The following is a 15,143-nucleotide window of genomic DNA, read 5'->3' as shown; positions in this document are numbered from 1 at the left end:
ACAGGTTGAAAAAAAACTAAAACAAACAATTTTTATGTTATTATTTAAATTACTTTGCAGGTTAGTGAAGTGCTTAAAATCATCAAAATTTCAAAATTACAGCCAGTTACATATGACATATGGGAAATGTGTCGGACAGAATGTTCCTGTGAAGTTCATTTATATGGAATATGAAGGTATATTTATACCATCATAATTCATTGCTCGCGGCGTAAGACAACACTGTCTGGCCTCATCAAATAACCCTCCGAATTAGAAGAGATGATTTTTGAAGACAACCGAACGTTTCCAATAAATAATAGGTAATGTTAATAAGTCGGACCATGAGGATAATAACGATGAGTGTAATAATGTGAAATTGATATTTACACGGCTGATCCCGAGTCAGACATAAGATATTCAAATGGAAAAATACTTATCAAATGGAAAAATGTCAAACATCATCAACTTTTACAAAACTTTCAAATTTGTTTAAAGGATGCTTGCTATGAATGATGTCGTAGCAAAATAAATAGATCCTAAGCTAGAATATCCCATTGGATCAAGCTTACCATGATTATGATTTATAATTCACAAAAAATGATAATATCGTTTCCAGAATTGTCGTTAATCAAATTTGAAATGTATGTAGGAATTTCTTTCGTTCTGGCTATCCAGAAGGTCAAAATTGTGTGATTTTCGATTCAAACGAGACTCGTTATGTGAGCCCAAGTTTACTAATTACAGACATTTTACAACGCCTTATAAAAGGATAAAAAATGTCTTTGGTAATTCTGGAATGTGTGTGGAAAATTTGTCAAGGGAGATAGTGATGTTTACAATGGGAATTGAAATATCTCCATCAGTTCACAGCTCGCTATAACAATTATAGCTGGTGCCACAAACAATGCTCCCTCCCATAAACACATATGCATTGCTTATGAGATTTACTCCTGAGATGCTACACATAATAAACACTACACTAATGTAAGACTAAACTATAACACAGACACTGATATTTGTGTTCAAATACAGAGACAAATAGTTTTGTAATTAAAAACTAAAAAAAAGGTAGCAATTTTCAGTAAACTACTTAGACATTAATAGTTTTATAAGTAAGTTAGTACAATTTAGTACTACTTGTTCATTTTGTGTTCTAGTAGCTTCATATTTAAGTATTGTAAATTAATAAATAAAATTAAAATAAAGAAGAATTCGATTTAAGGCGAACTATATAATAAATCAACAAAGCTTATACCCAAATTATTGATTGATTTCTGACATCTCTTGGAGTCGAGTTTTTATACCATCAGCCATATGGATACAGAGGGAATATATCATTTAATAAGGGCAAAACGTGCCTCATCGAAATAACGTTTGAGACCTTAGGTCTCTTTGGACGAAATCCGTTAAAGGACATTTGGAATCGATCTAGGTGTGTCGGTTCACTTCTTATAGTACCTCCTCACAAAACGCCAGAATGTTCAAAGAAAATAGTTTACCTCATAGTGCTAGGTCAGCTGCGAAAATGGACAATATTGGTCCACTACATCGAGTACCTCCTCCCACAAAAGGTTAATATTTGGAATAATTATAACTCTTATAAAATGTGAAATGGAAATCCAATTGTCTTCAAATTGCACATACCAATATTTCCACCAACACCACCAAGGCGGAATATATCGGGCCACTCCCCCAAAAAGGGCAAAATTTGAAATGATTATAACTCTTATGAAATGTTAAATAAGAGTCCAATTGTTTCAAATTTCATACATTCCAATATTTTTATTAGCACAAGATCTGGTGAGATGGTAGGATATATCGGTCCACTTCTTCTTGTACCTTCCCCATAACGGGTCAAATTTTTCAATAAGTATGTATTCCAATATTTTTATCAACATAAAACCAGGTGTGAAGATGGAATATGTCGGACCACTCCTTCTGGTACATCCCCCACAACGGTTCAAAATTTTGAAAAATTTAATCTCTCATATTGTCTTTATATTTAAATTTTCTCAAAATTTTTACAAATGATAGATATCGGCCTACCCCTTCTGCCATCTCTCCCACAGAGGCTCCCTATATACGGTGCTTTGATGATTTTAGCTACATTATTCACCGTTTATTTCAAGTTTCGAATGTAAATATGGCAATGGCTTATGACAAATAAAGCCTATGTGGGTTCACGTCGTAGAGACCCCAATATGACGGCTATATTCAGTATTTTCTAAGATTTTAACAGAATTTGTAACGGATTTTATTTTTTGAAAATTTCTAAATTAGTTCCAAATGGTGGAGGGTATTCAAAGTTCGGCCCGCCCGAACTTACTGTTTTTCTTGTTACTTGTTTTCAAGTGCTTACTTGTTTTCAATCAAAGATCTGATGTGAATATGGAATATATCGGCTCACTTTTTCTTGTACTTCCTCACAAAAGGCAAAAATTATTCCCGAAAATTGGTTATAGATGTCTGATTTTCTTTCTAATTATTACATTGCTTCAGAGGAGAAGTGGACAATATTGGACCACTAATTCGTTATCTCCTCCATAAAGGGACACCATCTATATATATAAAAAGAAGTTGTGTTAGTTACTACGCTTATAACTTAAGAACCGCTGGACTGATTTTAACGATTCATACAAATTCGGAATGGTCTCCTCTCCGAAAAGGATAATATCCAAAAAAATCGCGTAAAAATGTGATAAATTAACATTTTCATTTTGACTTTTGAAATGTACAATAGTAATGTTTTATTTTGCATGATTTTTTTCCATTTTGACTTACTTTTTTTTATGTACATTTGTAGTGTTTTTTATATTTTTTTTTTGAATTCGAATATTAATACCAATTTATTTAATTGACTTGATTTCTTGAGAAATGAAATTGATGGCGAGTTACATGGAAGTGTAGTACCGAATTATGTGGTGGCGAAACAGAATAGATAATGTCGAAATAATTTAATGGAATCGAATTTTAAAATAGTAGTACATTCAATTGACAAACTATATAAGGATCTTTAAACATTTGCTGTAAAAAATCAGCGAAACAAGTCGAAGATTTTTTCAATGTGTTATTCTTCTTTTGTCAATTTTTTTAAATTTGTATTACCTAATTGAATTCAGTATTTTTTTTGTGAACAAAATAAAGAATAATATTTCACTATATAAAAATTTTCACCAAAAAATGAAATAAGTGGGAAATACGATGTTAACTGACATCTACCCTTCAACTCCAGGGTCGACATCGTGGTTCAGCTGGAAGATGCGAACACATTTGAACAAACAAAAATTACCGAAAAAGCCTAATGGGGCTCATTTTAAAGCGTGGATCTACTTCTTTCCTGTCACAATAATCCATCCAATGTACATTCAGAAAAATACCAAATATAAAGGGTGGAAAATAGTTGAGCGAATGGGACTCTTAGTGAGAAAAGGATTTCTATCCTTCCAGAAATTCTTCCCAAACATACAAGATACCTTAAATCGCTTTTGCAGGTCATGATATCGATCATAACTCACGGATAAGGGTACAACCCGATTTCATATTTATATAACCATCGTATGATTTAAGTTATTTTTGGTGTCTTGGTCACTTTTTTAATATTTTGGCCAATATTTGGCATCTTTGTTTCTAAGGAGGCATCTTTGTTTCTAGAAAACCTCTTCGCATAAAGCTTTTTCAGAGTAGGGCCCATTTTGGTCTTGACCACATTCATTAATTGATTTGGCTAAAAATTGTGCCACGTTTTGGTATAACCCTTATATAAATGTATCCCTGATTTCAGCTGTCACCGTGGTCTTGGCCACGTTTTTCAACTGATTTGGCGATTATTTGCTGTATTTAGGCTACTTTGTGAGTAGAGAACCATCTTATAGAAAAATGTCAACATACGTAAATATTTTGGTACAGTCCCCATATAGTCCCCAGGCCCGCCGATCTATAGTGATGTTTACCGATTGGCGGACAACAACGCGGGTATTGTTTAATCGTCATTGAATTTTACTATGAACAAGAAGATAGACTTTTTGGGGACTCTAATGCGCAATTTGAGGTGCTATGGTAATGGGTGTAAAAGCGTAATTAACTTTGACTATTCAGAAATTATTTTGCCCTCCTTCCATAGTTGTTTATTTCTATTTAGTCGAATCAATATTTATATTAAAATTTGTTCACCTTTATGAGCTAGATTTGTGAAATATTATGCTTTGCAAAATTTGGATTAAAGACTAAAACTACGGGCCGGCAACGCGGGCCGGGCCAGCTAGTTTTAAATAAACATAATGTAAGTCAAAATATATTTTAATAAACTGACATAGGCTGAGGGTATACAACTGTCGGCAAAACCGACTGATACTTTTTAAAACTTGGGGTGTTTTACGAAAATTAAAATGCCATGATTTTGAGAGCATTTGAGAGAATCCAGATGTTGATCTGTGAAAATAGATTAATTTTCGGGCTCCCCTGACAATCTATATATATAAATGAAAGTTGTGTTAGTTACTACGCTTATAACTTAAGAACCGCTGAACTGATTTTAATGATTCATACAAATTCGGAATTGTCTCTTATCCGAAAAGGATAATATCCAAAAAAATCGCGTAAAAATGTGATATATTAACATTTTCATTTTGACTTTTGAAATGTACAATGGTAATGTTTTTTTTTGCATGATTTTTTCCATTTTGACTTACTTTTTTCTAATGTACATTTGTAGTGTTTTTTTATATTTTATTTTTGAATTCGAATATTAATACCAATTTAAATAATTGACTTGATTTTTTGAGAACTGAAATTGATGGTGGGTTGCATGGAAGTGTAGTACCTAATTATGTGGTGGCGAAACGGAATAGATGATATCGAAATAATTTAATGCGGTCACACCAAAGTTAAAAGATAATTACTTTTTCAAAATCGCTACAAAATCACGAAAAAAGAGATCTCACTGCAAAAATTCTCAAAACGGGAAAATATTGGAAAACATTTCCAATGGAATTGAATTTTAAAATAAAAGTACATTCTATTGACAAACTTTGTAAGGATCTTTAAACAGTTGTTGTAAAAAATCAGCGAACAAGTTGAAGATTTTTTCAATTTGTTATTCTTCTTTTGTAAATTTTTTTTCAATTTGTAATATCATATTGAATTCAGTGGATTTTTTGTGAACAAAATAAAGAATAATTTTTCACTATATACAATTTTTCACCAAAAAATGAAATAAGTGCGAAATACGATGGTAACTGACATCTACCTTTCAACTCCAGGGCCTACATCGTGGTTCAGCTGGAAGATGCGAACACATTTAAACAAACAAAAATGGCCGAAAAAGACCAATGGGGCTTATTTCAAAGCGTGGCCCTACTTCTTTCATGTGACAATAATCCGTCCAATGAGAGCTCAAAATGCAAAAATTTTTGGGAGTACAATCAGTAAAATACCAAATATAAAGGGTGCAAAATAGTAGAGCGAATGGGAAAGAAAAGGATTTCTATCCTTCCAAAAATTCTTGCTGAACATTTAAGATACCTTAAATCGCTTTTGCAGATCATGATATCGATCATAAATAACCATCGTATGATTAAAGCCATTTTTGGAGTCTGCTACATAGAAATTTATTCATGTAAAGTCCCCACATTGGAGTATCCCCAAGTCCACTTTCACATCTAATGTATGGTCAGAAAAGAAAATTTTGTATTGAATTTGTAACCCCCAAGAGTATATTGGCTGGGAACGTAAATTTGGGATGTACATCTATATGAAATAAATTGTGAAAACATGAACAAATTACAAATATAAGAAAGTAATACGGGACCGAATATTTGTTGAATCGTCATTGAATTATACTATGATGAAAAATATGGACTTTATGGGGTCTCCAATTTACAATTTAAATGACAAATAAAATTAGTTCCCATATTACGGTAATGGGTGTAAAATAGTAATTATATTTGACTATTCTGAAATCAGTCTGACCTCAATTATGAGGTGGATAAAACTATTTTTACTTATTTAAATCACGTGATTTTTTTTTTTCAGTTTGACATGCTATGTTGTTCTTCTATATTTTCGATTTGGCCTCTATTTGTCATCCTGGATTATAAGGGGTGAAGAAAGTTTTCAATGAAGGTCAATGTTTCGCATTTTAGCATATTTCAAAGGATTTTGCTAAAAATGTGTATTTAGGGGTGAAAATCTTACACAAAAATTTCAACATATCTACAAATTTTAGAATTTTCTACATGTAATAGTACCCCCTCAAGTTCACCTTTTGGCGGACAAACAGACCGACATGGTTAGGGGGACTTATGAGGACTCTAATGCACAATCTGAGGTGCTAATGGGTTTAAAAAAGTAATTAACTTTGGCTATTCTTAAATCAATTAGCCCTCAATTATGAGGTGTACATTCCAAATTACTGCTCATTTGACTAAAAATTAAAAACTAATCGACCAGTATGTGAACATTTACAACATTCATATCTTTGAATAATTATGCTTTGACAAATATGCATAATAGACAAAAACTACGGACCGGCAACGCGGACCGGGCCAGCTAGTTTTATATAAAACCACAGAGATATATTCCCGTACACCTTATCATGAAATATGCACGTTATCTACACACTTTGATTATGATTTTTTATTGAGAATTATTTACATATTTTTCAGTCGTGGCCATAGAGGGTATTTAATTTAACAATTAACTTAGTTTCAAGTTCAAACCACTCCTATTTTTGTTAAGGTTTCTCATTTTCTCATTCATAAGTTTTTTATTTACTTACCCTAGCCCCAATTGGTAATTGAACCCTGATTAGCAAAATCTGTGATGTAACCACAAAATAAAAAAAAAACAAATTTCGTGAGAAGAAGTTGTTACTTCATCAAATTCCAAAGTAGACGAACAACACTTAAACTGCAAGCAGTCATGAATAAATGGGTTCATTGATCACAAAAGGTTAGGGAAGGTGTGAAATTTCAGGAAAACTATACATGAAAAAATTCGTTAATGGCGTCATAATAATCAGTTATGGTGCCATTGTTACATTTTCGTTCCGTTGCGGGTATATTTAGTTCGTCGTTTTGTTTGTGTCTCAGCGAAATACTTACATCTTAAATCATGCTTGTAGGTGCATTCGAGGTCGTCGCAGACTTTGTTGTCGAATCAAATTGTGAAAAATGAAATTGATGGGGAAAATGTTGGTATATTAAAGAACTATAAGGGCTATATGAGTTTATATACTTCAACATGGACCACATACTATATTCAAGGAATATTTTTCAGGGATTATCTATGCACAATTATACATTTTTATGAATATCTTTTCAAAGATCGTTGTTTCTTTAAAGGGAATATATATTTTTAAAGAACTATCACATGTATAATCGTGGACTTTTAAAAAATATTTTCAAGTACTGTTTAGAGCATATAATTTGAAGGACTTTCGTGAATCTTTAATTTAAAAAATTTAAAAAATTTAAAAAATTAAATTTTTAAAGAATATTATCATAACTAAAATTGTAGACATTTTGATGAATATACAGGGTGAGATAAAAAACTGCAACCAACTTCAGACTGCTGTCATTTCTAAACCACTCGTCCGACAGCTGTTAAACTGTTAAAATTATTCCAGTGATAGCTCATCATGTCGTTTACAAGCGTAAAAAAGCATTTTGGTGAGAATTTTCCAAAAAAAAGTTATTCGTGATGGAATTCAAACGAGTATGATTACTTTATATTTGGTTGGAAAACCACAAGCGGCTATCGTTAGAGCACTGCAGCATTTAAATGTGAATAAATCTTTTGTGTCTCGTACCATCGCTCGTTACCGTGGTACTGGTAGCGTAGCCCAACGTCAAGGAAAAGGACGGAAGAAAACAGCAATATCAGCAGAAATGGTTCGAAATATAAAGAAGCGACTTGATCGAAACCCGTGTCGCAGTTGCCGAAAAATGGCTAGCTAGACATATCGCAATATTCCATTCGTCAAATATTGAAAAATGAGCTCGGAGTAAAGCCTTTGAAATTCCAAAAAGTGCAAGAACTTACACCACAACAGAAAGATAATAGGCTCAAGAGAGCTAAAGAGTTGCTTCGCTTGACCGATAGTGGTGAACTGCGGAATTTGGTTTTCTCCGACGAGAGAACATTCGTTGTCCAGCAGTTTGTAAACAAACAAAATGACCGTGTTTACTTGGCAAAGAGGTCTGCTGAAAATGTGCACCTTCGGTTGGCCGCCAGAACTCAAGCGCCGGCCATGGTGATGGTGTGGGCCGCCATAATAGCCGATGGTCGCTCTCCGCTCGTATTAATCGACCGTGGCATCAAAATAAATGCCGAATATTTTCTTGAAAATATTCTGGAGGGTGTATTAAAGCCTTGGGCACGCAAACATTTTGGCCGCAGACCTTGGACATTCCAACAGGACTCAGCACCTTCCACTCAGTAGGAGCCACCCAGGATTGGTAACAAAATGAGGTTCCTCGCTTCATTCCCAGCGCACAATGGCCACCAAAATCTCCGGATACCAATCCGTTGGACTATTGTGTCTGGAGTAATTTAGAAAGCAAGGTTGGCACTAAAAAATACCAAAGTGTTGATCACTTCAAGCATGCGCTTCGCCGGGAATCGGCCAAAATACCGGGTAGCGTGTGACGGCTTCATTGGCCGTTTGAATGGCATAACTCGTGCTAAAGGTGACCAATTCGAACAAGTATAATCTGATTCTAAAATTTGATGCTATTTCCGACCTTTTTTGCTTTCATTCAATAAAATTAAAAAAATATATAAAAATTATGGCGTTTGACTTTGTAAAACTGCAACAAAGTCAAACGCCATTATCTCACCCTGTATATTCAAAGACTATAGAAGATAAAACCGAGAATTTTAACAGAATATATTTTTAAAGACTTTCAGAGGTGATATCGAGGTTTTTAACGGATTATCATTTTTAAAACTATCATGGATAATAGTAATTTTTATGAATATATTTCTTCAGGGAGTATCAGAGCTATAATTTTGTTTTTAGGATGATAATATGATAATTTTTCGGGAGCTTATTTGAAGGGCTGACAGTGCTAAACTCAAGATCATTTTAGGAAGATATTTAAAAAGATTCTAAAGCCTATTAAAGGGGATTTTAAGGAACAGGTTTTGATGATGATATTTTCAAGCACTCAATGAATTAAATTCTGTCAATTTTCCCATACTCAAATGTAAATAATGTGAAATTTAAGACTATATATGTATAGATCTGTAAAATTTAATACTTCAGAACTCCATACCTATTTTATGTTGAGCTTAACTTGGAGTTTTTGCATAGCGTAACTAAAAACTTGATTATCTCCTTTATGTACAATGAGCTGTCAGTGATGACGTCAGGTAATTCCCAACGCAACGAAACGGGTAAATTGCAAATACCTCACACTGTCACCCGAAACTATCCCCTCCAACCGACTGTTGTTCATTTTATCGTTGGCAATTTTTAGACGAGCAGAAATTTTCGACTATTTAACTTTTCCATTCACACCTTCCCACGATGGTCAAACACTTGAGATGTCTACTAATTTGGTAATAATTACAAATAAACTAGGCAAAATTTCGGGAATGGGTATTACAAAAACAAAATTTTCCTCCACATGAGATGACCATGATTAGTAATGAGGCAGCTGATGATGGTAATGTGGCCCTTAATGTTTGCTCTAACAATTTGTGAGTGAAGTTTTTCTCGGATTGCTGCTAAATCTGGCGTATAAAATGTCAATACCCTCATGATGTCAAGTCAGTATAGATTCAGTGGATCGGAAAAGAAACACACACGATATGAATTCGATAATAGTGACATTAGTTGTGATTGGCTGTCTGGCGGGTAATATTTACGGAATCCCTGTGGAGAGTGCAAAACCTGAAACTCAAGAGCAGGAACAACAAAATAATTCGGGTTTCCAAGTTGCCGTGCCCATTCCCGCTGTAATTGAACATGAAAATCAAGAAAACCCCGAACACGCCTATCAAGTTGCCGTTCCCTTACCAGCCATAATTCAAGACGAAACAAATCCTCAAGTAGCTGTTGTCCCCGTATCCCTATTGGATGTTGAACCTGCCACTGAACAATCTGCAGCCAGTGATGATGATTCTGTGGTGCGCAGTGCCCGTGGTTTGGGTTTTGGTAAATTTGGTGGCCTGAACTTCGGTTTCAAAGGTGGCTTCGGTGGATTGGGTGGATTGGGTTTACATGGTTTGGGTCTCCATGGCTTAGGTTTGCACGGCTTCAAACCATTCTTTGGCAAATGGTTCGGATAAGTTAAAACGTGTTCTAACATTGAACAAAGCAAGCTGTTTCCTATTTACCAATTTAGTTAATAATTCAATTTCTTTAGTTTTATTTTTTTTAATAGTAGTTAAGTTATTTTGTTTTTGTAATCAAGGAAAAATTAATAATAATGTACAATTTATGGCGATAACTTGATACCCTGAAGGATAATGAGTTTTAAGAACACTACGTTAAAAATAACTGACTGACTGATTCAGAAATTTTGTACGAGCGCCAGCGTAGGTGTGTGATAAGGCGGGGTTTTTGAAAAAGTACCTAAATGGTATTAAATTTAAAGCAATTAGGTTTAGGGTGAACGGGTGAAGCTGGTATTTTGAAATGTTTACTACAAGTGCACGAAAAGTTTAAATGGCACTATGTTTGGTACAATTTAATATTAGATGAACATATAGTGCTTGAAATCTGAAAGTTTGTATTGGACATACAATTTTGAAAGAGTAGAGCTTAGAGTACTGATAGTATATGTGTTTGAGATTTGCGGTCACTGTTGGTTTCTAGGGCTTACATATGGAGACGTTGAAATATTCTTGGACAGAAAAAATGGATGTGGATCCATTGTGCAACAGTTTTACTAATATTCTCCTAGGTAAACTTCAAAATGAAAGATTTTTTTCGAAGGTCTTCATAATATTCGAAGACTTTCGAAAAAAATCTTTCATTTTGAAGTTTACCTAGGAGAATATTAGTAAAGCTGTTGAAATAGGCCATAGCTTTTATATAAAAATCCGGAAATTTCCATTAAACAGTAAATATTTAAATTCCAGCGAATCAGCGAATTTTGATAATTCTCACCAATTCAGAATGACCTTGCGGCAAAAAAGAAAAACACCTAAAACAATCAAATTAAAAGACGCTAATAAATAATGTGAATATTTTTATACCCTCCACCATACATACATAGTATGGAGGGTGTATTAAGTTCGTCATTCAGTTTGTAACTTGTCGATAATAAGTATAAAGTATATATATTCTTGATCAGCGAATATACTAAGACGATTTAGCCCTGTCCGTTTGTTGTAATCACGCTGGAGTCAAAACGAATAAAGATTAAAAGCTAGAATTCAGTACAGATCAGTATTTTGTCTGCAGGCAGGTCAAGTTCAAAGATGGGCTATATCGGTTCAAGATATCGTATAGCCTCCATACAACGGTACCCCCAAATATTCGGGTTTTTGATAATTGTAGCCAAATTTTTCAGTTCCTTCTGACCACTTTTCCCCTGGAAGAGTATTGTCTATATAGGTCTACGATATCGTATATCACCCATATAACGGTACCTCCCTATATTCGGTAGTTTGACGATTTTGTGGAATTGTCTAAAAATCTATACAAGAGCTGCTTTCTAAGCACTTTACCCCTTGGAAGAGAAATTTCTACGATATCGTATAGCCCACATACTACGTGGCCCCAGATATTCGATATTTTGATGATTTTAGTGACATTATTCATGGGAGTTGTTTCAAATTTCGTATTAAAAATTCGTAATGGGTAACACAGTCTATGACAAAAATTGCATATGCAGGCCCACGTCTTTGTATAGCCTTCATATAACGGTACCTCCCTATATTCGGTATTTTGATGATTTTAGCGACATTATTAGAGTTCGTTATGGGAACTACAGTCTATGACAGAAAATTGTCTATGCAGGTCTAGGTCTTCGTATATGCTCCATACATCAGAACCTTCCTATATTCGGTATTTTGACGATTTGAGGTACAATAATCACCGCAATTGTTTGAAATTTCGTATTTGAAGTTCCTAATACGTACTAAAACCCGTGACAGAAAATTGTCTCTGCAGGTTCAGGTCTTCGTATAGCCCCGATATAACGGTACCTCCCTGTATTCTGTATTTTGATGATTTTAGCTACAGTATTCATCGGATTTTTTCAAGTTTCGTATTTGAATATTGTAATACTGTAATGGCTTATGACAAAAATAAACAAGAAAGCAAAGGCCGCGCGGGGCCGACCATGTGATACCCTACATCACTACAATATGGTAGAAGCTCCCTTTTGTCCAAATCCATTTTGGAAGATTTTGCTTTTGAAATTACGTCATAGAGCACTGCCCAGATGTTACCCTTTACGTACTCCGACGTGTTGCTAATATTCAAAACAATCTCACACGAAAGTTGTGGGCCATTTTACAGCTAAATATAATACAATAGTCATCCAAAATGCTAGACTTCTTCCCTGTCCTAAACTCTATTCTCATGCAAAATTCCGTGTCGATTGGTTTCAATTATGTGATCAGGAAAATGTTTCTGTTTTTGATTCATGTGAACCCCTAAACATTTTGCGATCATTTTCAAATGCAAGAAGTCCCTCTGTATCTCCAAATCCGGACTCATCCATATGATTTGCTTATCTACGATATTTGGCTATATTTGTCAACGAAATCAGCATAGCCATAAGTTCGCCATATATGTATTTTCAGCGTTTCGGTAGAATGGAAATGTTGGTATTTTTTCAAACGAAAGTAGTGGTCCATTCTACTCGCTGTCCTAAACTTTAACTTCATGCGAGATTTCGTGCCTGTTGCTATATCTCCGATATATTTACTGTCGGCATCAACGTAACGGTAAGAATTGGCCTTTTCGTCTATTTATGAATTCACCGGATTAAAAATATTCTCGGTTTAATGGAGAATGAATTAACACAAATGTTATGGTATATTTCACCCACTAAATATTACCCGATGACCTTCAAAATTGGAAGGCTTCTGTACAGCTCTAAGCTCTAGCCCCACGCTAACTTTCGCGTCGATTGGTCTATAATTGTGTAGAGCGGTCAATTTTAACCCCGAAATATTAAATATTTTTCTGACCGTAATCCCACCTCCATGCCGAATTTCGTAAGAATCGGACCTGTAGCGTGATTACAAATTAACATGGACAGACTGACGCACGGACATACATAGCTAGATCGACTCAGCTAGGAAGATCCATATATATTTTCCTATGTGGGAAACCAATATTTCGAAATGTTACATAATTTTTGGTTCTATCAAATTTACAACATCCCCAACACATAGCGTTGTAGGGTATAAAAAGTTAATATTGTAATGGCTTATGACAAAAGTTGCCTATGCAGGTCAACGTCTTCGTATAGATCCCAATATATAAGGGATACATTCGGTATTTTTAAGATTTTAACATAATTTTTAACGGATTTTATTTATTTGAAAATTTCCAAATTTGTTCCAAATTTGTTCGGCCTGGCCGAACTTACTGCTTTTTTACTCTTTCTGTAATGTTTTGTCATATTTTTATCGCATGAGATTTTTTTCAATTTCGGCGCAATTGCTTCATCATATGTAAATGTAATCTTACCTAACCTTGCCAAATATGCTGGAAATCAACAAAACCAATTCACCACAGTGCGATATGTCGACGCCAGAATGTGCTCTAAAGTTTTATGCTTCGAATATAACTTAAAGTTACTCGAAAAGGTTTGTATCTTGCCAACAGCACAATACCTCTGGGATACTGGTTAATGGTAATCTTTGAAACATATTTTTTCAAATAACTATTCATGGAAATTTTAACGAGGAAAAAATGAAAATGATATGACCTTCCCTGAGAGGTCTTCTTAGCTTCTTATTTGAAAAACTTTCATTCTAACATGAAAAAAAATAGTTTTTTTATCATTCTTGTAAGCTAGTGTCAGTTGTTATTAACAACAAAAAGTGTAAATAATCAAGAGAATTTTATGAATGACTTCCATTATAAAGACTGTGCGGTGAGAAAGCTTTCTTCTTTTTTTCAATTTTTCAAAATTTCATTTTGCATCGATTTTGTTTTCTATAAATACAAGTTAAAACTGCTACGGCAAACCCATTTCCCTACCAAAGAATGGATCGAAATGTTACGCGCAACAGTTATATTGATTCTACTCTACTCATGGTTAGTAACTACCGGCTGCAGTGCCTCACAATCCAATGCAAATTTAGAAATTGATGAAAATGTTACACCTCTATGTAAGTTGTTGTTGTTGGAGAGAATAATAAAATGTCATTCTATCAAAGTATTGTAAACAGTATCACTTACCTCTTTTCAAACAGACAATGCTACGGCGAATAAACAAACGCCTGTTGATCGTGTCGTGAATCAGGTGAAGAAAATTGTGAATGATTTGCGTAACAAAACTGAGACGACTTTCAAACAATGGACCAGGCCGAAGAAACCAATAACGTTGACCAATACAAAGAAAACAAACAAGCCATTGGCGCAGGAACAAGTAACGTCGAATAAGACCCATGTTGTTAAATCGAAACCCACAAAGCGGCCGAGATACCATTATTATGGGGCATTGAATAGGCGATTCTATGAAGATACTATACAACCGCCGGAGATCATTGAAAACTGATACCAAAAAATATAGTTTGTGCATCAAAAGTGTTAATGTTTGTTAACAAGAAATTAAAGGGAACATTAACAAGTTAAAATGCCAATGTTCGGTTATTAAAATATATTTTGACTTTGACTTCTGTTATGATTATTCAAATTGTTGACCCTCAATGGAGTAGGTTCCGAAGGAATGGGCCAACATTGGCCATTTCGTATCGGACCTAAATAAATATGATATAAATATTGCGACATATCATATTCATCTCAGGTTTCTGTCAAAGAGAGATATATTTATTTATAGTACGTTGTAAATTTAAGACAGATAAAAGTATTGAAAATTGTGACCCTTTGTGAGTGGCGTATCAGAAGGGGTTCACAGATATATATCATCTGCACAAATGTGTTGTGTATTAGCAAAAATGTTTGTATGTATGAAATTTGATCGTTTTGTTTTTCATAATCTTGGTCAGGTAGGAAAAGAAATGGT

General features: G+C 34.2%; 1 protein-coding gene across 1 annotated transcript; it reads left to right on the top strand.

The window, feature by feature from the left end:
• Window positions 1–13,872: 13,872 nt before the first annotated feature.
• LOC131801706 (uncharacterized) lies at window positions 13,873–14,726 on the top strand. The gene is made up of 2 exons (XM_059120637.1): window positions 13,873–14,286; window positions 14,371–14,726. Exons 1-2 carry the CDS (start codon window positions 14,019–14,021, stop codon window positions 14,673–14,675), a joined length of 573 nt encoding a protein of 190 aa, XP_058976620.1. The 5' UTR covers window positions 13,873–14,018; the 3' UTR covers window positions 14,676–14,726.
• Window positions 14,727–15,143: the final 417 nt, after the last annotated feature.

The sequence above is a fragment of the Musca domestica genome, unplaced genomic scaffold (genome assembly GCF_030504385.1).
Source record: "Musca domestica strain aabys unplaced genomic scaffold, Musca_domestica.polishedcontigs.V.1.1 17, whole genome shotgun sequence".
Classification (NCBI taxonomy): Eukaryota; Metazoa; Arthropoda; class Insecta; order Diptera; family Muscidae; genus Musca; species Musca domestica.
This window is presented reverse-complemented; position numbering and strand designations above follow the sequence as displayed.

Excerpts from the sequence above, each read along its gene's own strand:
- LOC131801706 (XM_059120637.1), top strand. The coding sequence starts at position 14,019 with ATGAATGACTTCCATTATAAAGACTGTGCGGTGAGAAAGCTTTCTTCT. Across the intron at positions 14,287-14,370 it reads TGAAAATGTTACACCTCTAT|ACAATGCTACGGCGAATAAA; the intron begins GTAAGTTGTTGT and ends CTTTTCAAACAG.